Below are 13575 nucleotides of genomic sequence, written 5' to 3'. Positions count from 1 at the left end.
GATTAATAAAAGTTTCTGTTGTGGTTTTGGTAGTACCTATGTATATATGTGTTTATGTATACATTTATGAGCTTTATAGAAATTTTTTTAGGTCTGGGGGAAACAATTCAACGGTTAGTATTTCTCAAACATTAATATATAAACATTGATCCCAGAAGCACATAGGTGATTAGCTATTTGTTTATGGTTATTTTATGATATCTTCATGTAAGGTTGGGGAAATCTGTTTTGAGAGAAAAAAATATGATGTTGGATGAAATTCTCTTATCTTAAATTTCTTCTCCTTGTTAGTATTGAAAGTGAAAATTGAAACTTTGGGTTATCCCTGTTTTTAACTACCTTTTTATGTGTGGGTGATTTCATATCATTCACTTGGGAACAATTTAAGCTTAAAGAGATTTTCAATAATCCACAGAAATCTCTACATTATCACTTTAGATTTTGAAATGTCATTGTTACTACTAGTTTGAACATGGAGGGGCAGTATAGTACTGTTTTTGTAAATCTCATCTGAATTTGTGGGTTTTTTAAATCTGTAAGTGTTCTTTGAGGAAATACAACTTATATCTTACTTTTTAAGGGATGATTGGTGCTGTTTTATTAAGTTGGAACTATTCTTTCAATTCAGGTTCTTTTATATATATATATATATATATATATATATATATATATATATATATTATACAAAAGCTTTTATATTATAGAAGCTCATGGCCCTGATTTATATTTGAAGTCAAGGAATATGTTAAGCTAGTTAACAGGGAAAATGCATTTTTATAGTTAGACAATAAAAACGAGGACAAGTGGATTCATGGAAATGCTGAAATCAGTGCAATTTTGCTCTTATTCATTCTGTACCAACCTTTCAAAATGAATGTTAATCATGAGAATTTTAAAAATTTAGTCTTAATTTTTCAACCTGACAAGTAAAGAGATTCCTAAACAGTCTTATTTTAAGATTCTTTAATTGGTAAATAATTTTTTTTAGTATCAAAATGATTAAGGGTTTTTACAAAATTTATGGTAGCTTTTTTTTTTTCACTTAAAGTGATGTACACTTAATAAAAAAACAACTGAGCAGTTATCTCTTCTATCCGTTCCATCTATTCATTCAATCTATTCAACAACTTCTGTGAACCAAGGACTACTTTAGGCATTTGGAGTACAGTAGTGAATGAAACAGACCCAAATCTTTGCCCTTGTGGAGTTTATGTCAGTATGGCAGACTGCTTAAGAACATAGAGTCAGTTAGACCTGGGGTTAAGTTTTTAGCTCCATCACTTACTAAGCCACCTCTGTAGGATGGCAATAATAATAGTCCCTACTTCACAGGATAGTTTTATGGGTAAAATGAAATAACAGAGAGAAAGTATGGTTATATAATAAGAACTTAGTAACTGTTATGAAGTCCACATAAGACTTTTTTAGATGTGTTGGTAAAAATATAATTAATTCTCCTCATATAATAGTACTTATTTCTTTCACTTACGGTTAGTATTTTGAATATTTTTTCATTTTTAGTTTCTTCAGATTGTGAGAGAAAATGTATAACACCAATTTTGATAGTCATTTGTCTTAAAGTTTCCTGAATGACTGTTAATCTCTAAATGGAAAGATACTGCACATAAAAAATTAATGTGATTTGGATCTTCTTACATTATATAGGGTCATTCAGTGTGACTCTCATGTATATAAAAATTAACCCCAATATGTCTTCCTGAATTAAGAAAGTAACATGTGCCACTTAGTATTTTGTTTGGAGTTTCTCTGTTCAGAATAAATGTGTTGGCTTCAAATACCATTAAATTTTTAGAAATTAAATTGCTATATAAGAATTAAAAACATAGTTTGTTGATTCACATATTATGTTAGTAGCTAAAATGTCTAGGAAATAGTTTCCATTATGATTCTTAAGTTTTGATGCCATTTCTTTCCCTAAAGGCCCCAAAATGAGTTAATTAAGAAATGGAACATAACCTGTTAACATCTTTGAAAACTAGCTTGTCCAAATGACACCTGGTATATTATTACTATATAGGAGTTGAAACTTAAAACATTTAAAGAATTGATTCACAAGTCTTAACAAAAGTACTTAGAAATTTAGATCCTTCTTGGGTACCCTGTACTGCTCTTGGTTCTTTTTATTTTTTAATTATGTGGAAGACCCATGTTTAACACACACGTGCGTGCACAGGCACAAGCACACATCCCCCACATACAAACAAATAAAATTCTCATCACCACCCCCAACCCCCGTTTAACAGCTTATCTGCTATGTTCATGCGACAACCGCTTCATTGAGGGGAAGTTGTTGTTCTGCCGTTTTCATATTAGCTTTGTTATCATGCAGGATTTTCAGCTGCTCATACTCATTACCATACAGCTGGTATGTAGAGAAGGAAGCAAGCAGAAGTTGTACTGTCTACAAGAATAAGAAGCTCTCTTGCAGATGGGGTGCTGGCAGATGGGGCATGTGTTTGAACAGGTTTTACTAATAACAGAGTGCACTAAAAATCATTCTGAGAAAGTCTAAGGTCAGTGCCATGAATTCAGAGCTTGAGAGGTTGTTCAGCTTTTTGTAGACCTTTTTAGAATATTAATTAACTGCAAATAAGTAATAAATGGCCCAACCACAATCTCTTCCAAAATTTTTTTTATCAGTTTTCCTTTTTTATTTTAGTATATTTTGTTTCTCTTTAATATAATTTAAAAAGCACTGATACTGTTAGCTAGTGTTTCTCATCATCTTGCACTATATTTTGTAGTCTTCAAATATATTTACTTAACATTCCAGAGTATGTTTATATACAAAAGTGTTTTGTATACATGCTTTGAAATGTATACATGTATACATTCTTTGAGCAATGTAATAACATTCCTCAGTTTTGATATATGAGAATATTTATCAGAAGATGAAAACCAAAGAGGATTTGGAAATCCATATGTGTAGTGTTGACTACATTGAAGATTAAGAGGAGGTATGTTTGTTCTATCTGCATTCAAAATTAGAAGTGAATGGTATGCCCCCAAGTGTATCTATTGTTAAAATTATTACTTGCATATGTTTCATATTCACAAAACCAAAATGAATAAAGTAGTAATTGAAATATCTATCAATATTTTTTTTAAAGATATTTCAGTGGGATCTTAGTTCTTTTGACCCTTTTCATTAAATGTAATGTTTCTTGATACATCCTGTCTCAATGGGAGATGGTGATAAAAAGCAGGTAAAGCAAAATAAAGCTAGGCAATTATATGTAAAAATGCAGTTTTCAATTTAATTTTAATGGAAATGGAACTCAGCCTGTTATTCTGTTCATAGGGATTAAGATACATATTTGCCAAAGTTTTTTTTTAGTTATAATCCTTTTGGTAACTCTCAAAAACTTTCATGCTGTAGGTTTCCTGTCAGTAAAATTGAAGCACAAAAATGCTATCTGTTAGGTTAATACCTGTGAATCAATAGAATACTTGGTAAGTGAGATCTGTAGGAAATGGTGTACATTAAGTGTGGTTAAAACTGTATACTGCCTTTATCAGTAAAAGTTTATATTCTGTTGGGCATTTTTAAAGGTACAGGAAGTCCCAAACCAGGGTGGCTTTTAACAACAAAGATAATTGCATTTTCATTGCATATCAAACTGTATATTTTCTTCCAATTTAATTTATACTTGAATTGTGTAACTGATAAATATGTAGAAAATTTTATTACTTTTCCCTGAGGGGGAAAACATATAAAATATTATAAGTAATAATATGTATAGTGCAATACTAAATAAATAATAAATACGTGAAATGTATTGTTTACCTATTAATATTTTTCAGTTATTATTTCTGTACTTCTGTCATTGTAGATTAGAGTGTATCTCACATTCTTAATTATCTCATATAAATATTATTTATTGATACCCTGATATGTACAAGAACTGTGTGAGGAGCTGAGATACAATAGGAATCAAAATAGACGTGGTCACTGCTTTTATGGAACTTACAGTCTAATGGGGAAGAGAGACAAATAATTAATGTGCACACATTGTGACAGGGTGTTGGGTTCAAGCACTGTGATTCACAGCTTTAAAATGGGGAGGAGGTGGCTCTGCGAAGGAAATTGGAGATGGCCTATACACAGTTAATTCCCATGTTTTTATCTTCAATCTAGACCTCTTTTTGAGCTCCAGAGCCAGTTGGAGCATGATAGGAGTTGAGACCTGGATGTCTCAAAGACACCTCAAACCAAATAAGACTAAAAATGGAACTTGTGATCGTCCCTACTCTAGAAAACAAAGACAAACACTGACCTTGTTCAGTGTCCTTTGTCATCTTCCATCCAGTTGCATAAGTAAGAAACTTTGGTGTCATTGTTAATAACTAACTACCTCTCCTTTATTTCCCATGACCAATCTGTCACCAAATCCTTTGAGTTTTATGTCCTAAATATCTCATAACTCTTCACTTCTGTCCATCTGTTATGCACCTAGCTAGTCCAGGCCAACATTATCTCTTGCATGGTCTAACGGAATAGCTTCCGCCACAGTCTCTCCACATCAACTCTCACTTACTTCCCCATTCTGCTCTTTTTTCTTTTCTTCTTTTTAATTTTTATTGGAGTATAATTGCTTTACAATGCTGTGTTAGTTTCTACTGTATGCAAAGTGAATCAGCTATACGTATACATATATCCCCTCTTTTTTGGATTTCCTTCCCATTTAGGTCACCACAGAGCATTGAGTAGAGTTCCCTGAGCTATACTGCAGGTTCTCATTAGTTAGCTATTTTATACATAGTATCAATATATATATATATGTCAATCCAATTTCCCAATTCATCCCACCCCCCTTCCCCCTTGGTATCCATACGTCTGTTCTCCGCATCTGTCTCTATTTCTACCCCCCATTCTGTTCTTAACATTACATTCAGAATGATATTGCAAGAGGTATATCTGGGTCATGCCCTTCCCTTGACTGACTTTACTTTTCATTACTCTTATGGTAAAGACCAAAATCCTTTATGAGGTCTTGCATAAGCTGGCCCTTGTCTACTTCTCTAGCCTCATCTTGCACCTGCCATAATACCTTTATTCTGTGCACTGCAGCCCTACGGGTGCCCCTCCCCCACCACAGCACAGCTTAGTCATTCCTTTAGAGAAGAGAAGCATTCTCTGAACCCCCAAACTAGGTCAAAACCTTAGCATTATGCATTTTTCTAACACTGTGTAGCATTTACTAGTTTCAGCTTTGCTCTGTTTTAATTGTTTATGCTTTCTCCCCTACTACACTGTGAACTCCAGTCATGAAGCTGAGACCATACTTAATTTAGCTTGTGTATAATAGGCAACCAAGTAAATGTTGAGTGAATGAGTGTCTGTGGGAGATTAAAATAACCATATAAATCTAAATTTGTTGTAATTGTGTATCCTACTTAGAATAAAGGTAATTAGAGATAGTTGAAACCATAAAGTGTAGGGTAGACTCATAGAGATATGCATGTATCGACAATGGTGTTTACTGCTAGAAAGTGATAACCACACATGGATCAAACTGACATTTCTTAAAGATGGATTGGCTCTTAGAAAAAGGTCATATGTGATGAAATTAAGAAACACGGCCAAAGTGATAATCCCATATTGAAGAGTATGTTCTGTATGTACTCAGATGGAAAAGTGCTGTGTGTGTGTGTGTATGTATATGCACACACACGTACACAGTACTTGGTTAATAAGTATTTTTAGGCTGTCTACTAAACTAAACTAAATTAAAAATCAAATAGAAGTAATAATTCCCGGTTAAGTGTATTTGGGTTAGAGTAACCAATAAAGATCACTTGAAGCAGTTCCTTCAATAAGTGTTATAATGTATACAATAACTTTTGCCTATCTACTATAGCGTTCAGATCATTTTGGTAATGGTGAGAGACCCAGTAGCCTCTTTGAAAGGACCTTCCAGTGAAGACACTTTCGTGTATTCTGTTCTCAGCTCTTTTTCATTATTTCACATTTTGGAGAAATAAAGCATGGAACATGAAGAAATAAGGGTAGGAGATAGAAGTTCTTAGGGTATTTGGGAAAAGGAGACAAAACCCATGTGTTGTTGTGAGCACCTTCCATCAGGCTTTCTTCCACTCTGCCTACTGATGGCTGCCTAGCCTCAGTACATGTCCAAGATGCCATCATCTTGGAGCAGTTCTTCACCAAGGAAGCATTGGCAGTAGTGTGTTAACTCTTTGTCAAGTTGCTCTTAGTAAATTCCCACAAATAAAGTGTATCAGAGTACATAATTAGCTGCCTAGTTTGTCTTTTCTTTCTCTGTGTCTACTGTGAGTCTAACTTAAATTTCATCCATACATCACACATTTGCCCAGGAAGCATCCCAAAGATTTCTTAACTACCAATACTTCTTGCTATATATGTAGAAAACCCTATTTCATTTTCTATAAACTGGAGACCAAGATCTCCCTGTGGTTAAATTGCTGTTACCAACTCAATAGTTGTGTGACCTTGGGAAAGTTACTTAAACTCACCGTGCCTGTTCCTTATTTGTAAAATGGGTTAATAGTAGTACCTACTTCACAGGATTGTTAACACAGTTTCAGTGAGTTAATAGAAGTAAAGCACCTAGAAGAGTGCCTGGCGTATAGTAAGTTCTCTTCCCTGTATATTTCATTTTCTTAAGAGATCATTTTTTTTTTAAGAGTTGCTTATTCAAAGTTGAATAGTTTATAGTATCTTTGATAGTGAGCTCTGAAGGAGCACTCAAGTCAGAATAAAATCTAGTGTTTATTTTTCCTTTATTCTTTTGGTTTAATATATTGCCATGTGTGACATTTATTTCTAAACAATTAACATTTATTTCTTCCTCTTTCTAGGTCTGTGTATTGTCGTATAAATTGAGCAATTTTATTTATCAGTTATATTGCTTTGTCATTTTTTTATTGATTTGTCTGTCCTTCCCTCTGAATTGGGGAGTTCTTCCAGGATAGAGACTACATCTTGCTCAATTTTGCATCCTTTTTTGCTTGGAGTCATCTGGCTTTCAGTAACCTTGGCTAAATATTTCTAGAATGTGGTAGGTCTAGATCTATAAAAATAAAATGTTTGAGTCACTGTTTAGTTTTTCTCCACCTCTTGTTTCATTGTTCAGAAAATAGCGAACCATTATACGACTCAGGATTCATTTGGATGAGACTGATAATATTGAAATGAAATGTGGGGTTAGAAGCTCACCATAAATTTTTCTCACAGTAATTTCCTTTTCCTTTGCTACCTATATATAAACACACAGAGTGAACTTCACAAAGTTAAGGTCTTTGAAATAAATGAATTGGTGGGGAGTAAATTACACCTTGGCCTAACAATCTGTTTATTATAATTGTTCAATAAAAGCTAGTTGAGTAAAAATATCTTAGAAAATACCATCTAATTTTAGTCTTTGCTTTTTTACATTGTGATCATGATGATTAATATCACCTCATTCAACATCTCTGGAAAAAATTCTAAGTTCTTAATTTGCTGTTTTTGTCTCCTGATAGAATAACTTTAAAGGAAAGGCTTAAAATGAAGAGGGGTGTGTGTGTGTGTGTGTGTGTGTCCATCTGTCTTTATCCTAAGAGCTAACAAAATATTACAATTTTAAGAATATTCTAAAGTTCAACATCTTTTTGCTAGCTTTAACTTTATATTCTTTGGTAGATTTAAGCTGTTCCTCATAGAATTTTTTTTTCATGTTGTAGAAGTTTGAACATGCATTGACTCAATAAAAATAAAATTTAGATTTAGTTTTTTGAAGTGCTCTCATACCACCATGTAACAGTTTCCAACAGACCAGCTGTGTGCATAGAGCAGTTCTTAATTAAGTTGTATGCAAATTTGTTTAATAGTCAGCATGCCGTCACTACATACCATGCTTTCATGCAACTGGTGGGGAAACCCTGATATCCATCCTACACAAAGAACTGTTTAGAGTCATGTTTCAAGTGTGACAAACTTTCAAAGTTAATTTGTAAACATTTGGAGGCCTCAAGTATTTATAGGTAAATATTTTTTAAGTTATGTGCTAAATATTAAAGAACTTTTAATAAAGAAAATGAACTTATAAATAAAATATTTCTATTACAGTAGTCTTGCCAAGATATCAAAGTACTCCTAATCATCAATCTTACAGTTCATTGCAAATAAAAGACTACTGTAGATCAGATACTTTTTCAAATTAATAGTTATTTTGAAAATCTTTCCATGACAGACAAAATTATGTCAAACCCTACTCATGACTATTTCCAGCAATATTTCTTTGTACTCAGATTTTATTTACTGAATCTTCAGTCTTTTGGAATCTCCTGAAAAGGTAAGAGATCATGTAAGTGTTATGCTAGTCATATAATTCTTGATAGTTTCAAAGTAAAGAATGCAGTTTGTTAAATTATAGGTACAGTAATTGCTTTAAAATGTAAATTGATGTTTCTCAAATGAATATTTAGAATCCTCCTTTTTATATGTAGTGGGGGCATGATTACTAGGTTCTTCCCTACTCACTTGACAGCTACATCAAACACTTGAATACTTAAAGAGCAGGCAAGCTACTCTAAAATAAGTAAAGAATTGATTAAAGATCACTATGATGTACACTTTCTAGAGGAAGAACCTGGTGTGATTTATGTTTCTTACTGGCCTAGCACCAATATGGAATAGGTACTTAATAAATGTTTTTAAGTAAGGGAAATAAGTTCAGGTTCAGAGACCTTGATTCATGACTGGAGTTTGAAGAGATTGGTTTAAGCTATCCCTTCTCATTTTGAATTCTTCTGGAAATTTTTTAAGATATTTGGGAAGAGATGTTATGTTTTAAAAAGTGCAATAAGTTTGAATCTGGACTTTATGTGTCTGCTAGTCAAATATTTATAATTGAACATAATTATCAAAATCAGTAAGCCAACTAATAGAAGACCACAGAGTTGAGAATAATTTACATATTTTAGGTTAACCAGGTCCTGGATGACAACATGCTAGTGAAAGTATACCTAAGAGTGTAACGGAGGCTGTGCTAAACTTTAGTTGAAGGCTTTTTCCAACCTTAAGATTCAGTGATTATGTTCTGAATTCCTTTATGATCACAGAGAAGCAGTTTTAAAATGTGTACCATGGGTAAAATCATTTCACCTCCAATAACTAAGGGTGACCATGTCTTTCACCATTGCAGACATTTGCTAAAGTAAGGCTGGCAGATGCATTAACAATCTACAGAGATCTGAGCCCAGTATCTCTCTCTTTCTCTAAAAGAGTAAATTATCAAATGGAAAGATAAAATCAGGGCATAGAAAGTGGAAGAGCAAGGAAATAGAGATGATATGGTAGTTACCCCATCATTCTTATAGAATGGAGTTACTAGATATAAAGGCTTTAGAATGGTGCTTGCTGCATGGTACAGAATAATTAAGTATTACCTACTATTCCAATTCTCTTCCTTTTCCAAGTTTAAGAATCTTGGAATGGGTGCTAAGTTTGAGAATTAGTATGTGGTGGCAAGTGATAACGGAAATGGAAGAGTAATTGGACATGAAAGAGTTGAGAAGATTTTTATGCATTTTCTCTATATGTCTAGTTTCAGCAAGTGAGAATTACTTTGTGAGTGGTCTTCAATTTTATATACATTTTTGAAAATATAAAAAATAATATTAAAACATATACACAGAAATTGTGTATTCTAGAAATCCTCGGAATCCTCTAATGGCTTCGCATTGCACTAGAATTCCTTAAATCCTAACTCTTGACCGTGGCCAAGATCCTACATGATCTGGCCCTTGGTTACCTCTCCGTCTTCATGTTGTACCAGTCACTTTACCTAGCCAGATTGGCCTTATTCTTGCTGAGTCTAGGCTCTACTCCATTTTGACTTAAAAGTTGTTTCCTGGGTAATACCTTTCAAAATTAGCTACAGTTCTCTACTACCCTCTGTTAACTACTTACTTCTTTCATAGTACCCTGTTTTATTTCTCTCTTAGAGCTTAGCATTATATGAAATTATCTTTTTCATTTATTAGTTTATTTATTGTGTGTTTTCCCCCACTCCAGTATACAAACTGTATGAGACTAGGGAGCTCATCTGCATTGTTTGCTACCTTATACCCAGTGCTTAGAACAGTTGTTAGCACATAATAAGGAATACTTGTTTATTGACAAGTTAAAAGAAAAAGAAGGAAAATCTCTTATTAAGCCATTTAGATGACCACTGTGCACATTTTTATATATTTATGTAGGTTTTCCCCATCCATACACATGTGTGCGTGCACACACACACACACACATACTTAAATATATGTGTATATATTTTCAAAAGGACCATACTTTTTATCATGTGTTTGAATCTCACAACTCCTACTTTACAGTAACCTTTCTCCTAGTTTTGTATATGGTGAACAGTTTCTGTGCCTTCAGAGTGCTCTATACTGAAATCTATTCCTTAGCAGGAGGCTTTGAGTCTGGAGGCTGGAGGGGCAAGGCATGGGAAGAAAGGGCTGGGAGTGGAACAAGACAAAGTATTTCATTTTCCAAGCAAGCTGTGTTTTTGAATAGTAGAGGTCCTTTTGGCCACATGTTGGTGAGAATGAGTCAGGTATCCACCTTGGCCCTGAGTTACATTTTTTATTGTCTTTTCATAAAGTTTTTTGGTGAATATGACATTTGAATGTTTATTTAAGAACTTTCTTATATCTGCACCATTCCCCCCTATATTCAAGAGTACAACCTGCTTTTATATATGATTTCTGTATGAGTACCTTTGGAAACAGAAGGACCCCTTCATAGTCAGTGTTTGTAACTAAAATAAAAGGTCTACAGTCTTCACACCCACACAGTAAAGTTCTCCTTGTACAGAAAGACACATATTAGCCCTAAAATGGAAGGATGAGTCATGGCAGGAAGTACTTTTGAAGAAACCATTACTAGTAAGTTAAAGACTATTTTAACTGTAATATTAAGTGTTTGAATTAGGAGATAATAGTATTAAAAAGGTTATTCCCTAATGAGCCTTATAAAGACTAGTGACTGCTAGAAGTCTTATAGATGTTGTCAATCCGTCAAGTTAATGATTGTGGCATTTCCACATATATCTTAGGTCCACAGATGATAATTTCCTTCTATCTCCTCAACATCTACCAAACTTCTGTCTTTTAAATTTAGAAGCAAGATCGTATGTTTTATGAAATCTCAGACTAGTTAAATGATTTCTCCATTTTCTGACTTCTTACACTACCCAATTTGGCAACTGATATCCAGTCAAATATTATTCTCTATTAGTCTCTTGTCTTGCTAGTTGGATTTTAAGTATCTTAGGGGTGGAGGGTTATTGCAATGTTTTTATTTGACTTCAGTAGCATTTTGCAGATAGTGGGTGATTTTTTCTTAATTGATTGATTTCATTTAAGCTAACTCTTTCTGTCCGTTTCTGTTATCTTTTCCCCAATTACCATGTCTTTGCCTCAGATTCCCAAGTGTAGCAGAAGCATAGTTACATAGACCTAGATATTCAGTCGATGAACTGAATAAATCAAGATTTAGTTGTGGTTTGCATATTTAATTGCTATTTGCAAAATATAACACTTTTTTCCTTCTTTAGTAATGTCTGATTTTTTTAGCTGAACTTGAGCCATCACATAGCTAATGGAAATCAGTTAAAAGTAGTGAACTTGGGACTGGAGCCTATGCCTCTAAAATAGCTGTATGACCCTGAGCAAGACAATTCTCTACCTCACCTTTCTCACCTGTAAATAATAGTTATTATTTTATAGGGGCACCTCTGTGTTTTCACAATGACTGTGTGGCCTAGGTTGGTAAGGTAAATGGTATTACCACCACATTTAAGAGAAAACTGGAACTCATCATGGTCAAATAACCCCTACCAAGATTACACTCTAGTAATGGCGTAAACTCAGATTTCTCCGATTCCAAAACTTAGGTTCATTCCACAAACGAAGGAGAATTAGATTAGATGATTTCCAAGATCCCTTCTAGTTCTACACTCAATGGCTTCCTGCTATTAGTGGTTTTTTTGTTGATTCAGTGGATATAACTTTTTTACTTCTTAGCCTTTATCTCTTTTCTCAAAGCTTTTTAGTCATGACTAGTAGCTAATATAAGAAATTAATTTCAGAATTTTAAGCAGTGCTTAAAATGAAAGATTATTTTAATATTAAAATACAAGGTTGATATACCACATCTATAGGAAATTCTTCTCAAGCCAGGTAAATATATTTGAACATTACAAACAGCAGCCGTAAATATCCAGTTGGATAAAGAAAGAAGAGCAAATGTGGTTCTAAGCAGTACATGGAAGGAAAATTGATTTCATTCTTTCTCCATGTTAATTAAATTCATTCCTGGGTCATATTTGCTGTTTTATTTTTCTTGAACTTAACCTTTTAAAAAATAGTTTCCCATGATATTTTTCTTACTTTACTGAAGGGATTACTACAAAAAATTTATAATAAAAATTTGAGAGGAAACTCCTAGGTATGAATTCAAGATGCTTACTGGTAGTTTATTTTGGATTCTAAGCATGAAATTTAAAGATTAATTGCTTTCTAGATAATTGAGGATAAACTCCAGAGTGACTTACCAACTTTGTCAAATTATTGCAGATGTTGCTTGTCTACAAAGAAGTATTGTAAGTAATGTTTTGGTATGTGTAATAAGTCTCTGACAGCTCTATAACAATATAAATTTTAGAAGGGCAAGCAAGCAGAGCTCCCATCTTCATTATTTTCTTCTGTGCCTGTGATAAATAGAACTCTTAACTTGCATTATTGTGTGAAATTCTGTATGTGTCTATATTTATATATTGGTAGATACATATATTTGTGCATGTTTATCAGATCAGTAATTTGGCCCAAACTAAGGGATGAAAAGAACTTTTATCTTGAATCAATATTGTAATTTGTGTCAAATCCTCAGGGGCTGCATTTTTATAAAGAAAGTTATAAATATTTTAAACATCAGGAATAAGAAAAAAATGTTTAAGTAACACTCCTACAATCATAGTTATCTTAAAAAATTTTTAAACCAGTCTAAGCTGTGATACTTTGATTTGCATTTTGATTTACTGAGGTTAGGATTTTGTATATTATTATAAGCATCCCCCTCACTTCCCAACAAGTGTATTTTAAACAAAGTTGTTATATATTACAATATTTAGTGTTTGGGATATTTTTTAATGCAGTAGTATTTTAATATTTGTTTCCTTGGATGGTAATTTCAAGCTAAATGTGGCTTACTTTGTTTCGTTTTACATATTCTCAAAAATTTTTTTGAACTAATTTCAGTGTGAGTTCTAAGAATCAGATGTGTATATGTATCACCCTATTCTCTGTCTTAAATTGAGCATAAATTCAATGGAGGGAAAAAAAAAGTTTTTTAAATTATGTACTATCCTGTGCCTGACACATAGTTGGTGTAAATAAATGCGTAACGAATGAATAAATGTGAAAATAGCTCATTGATCAATACTGCCACCTACTTGTATTAGGGAAAATGTAGGTTCTGGGCATACATCCTATTTTAGTAGATAATACCTGTGATAGAACAGGTTTATT

The 13575-nt window shown here is 33.1% G+C and overlaps 1 protein-coding gene across 11 annotated transcripts in view; it reads left to right on the top strand.

Moving 5' to 3' along the window:
* FBXW7 (F-box and WD repeat domain containing 7) overlaps positions 1-13575 on the top strand; it is a 204503-nt gene that overhangs the window by 154841 nt on the left and 36087 nt on the right. Inside the window, exon 3 of one of the 11 annotated variants that reach the window (XM_082389901.1) lies at positions 4160-6902. The exons of the other annotated variants lie outside the window; for them this stretch is intronic. Coding sequence (XP_082246027.1) covers positions 4160-4171 — 12 coding nt within the window. The 3' untranslated portion in view covers positions 4172-6902. Of the gene's footprint in view, positions 1-4159; positions 6903-13575 lie in introns of those variants that run through there. 11 annotated transcript variants of the gene reach the window in all.

The sequence above is a fragment of the Balaenoptera borealis genome (genome assembly GCF_965194805.1).
Source record: "Balaenoptera borealis genome assembly, chromosome: 4".
Taxonomy (NCBI): domain Eukaryota; kingdom Metazoa; phylum Chordata; class Mammalia; order Artiodactyla; family Balaenopteridae; genus Balaenoptera; species Balaenoptera borealis.
Note: the sequence above shows the minus strand (reverse complement) of the source record. Positions and strands in the feature narration are given on the sequence as shown.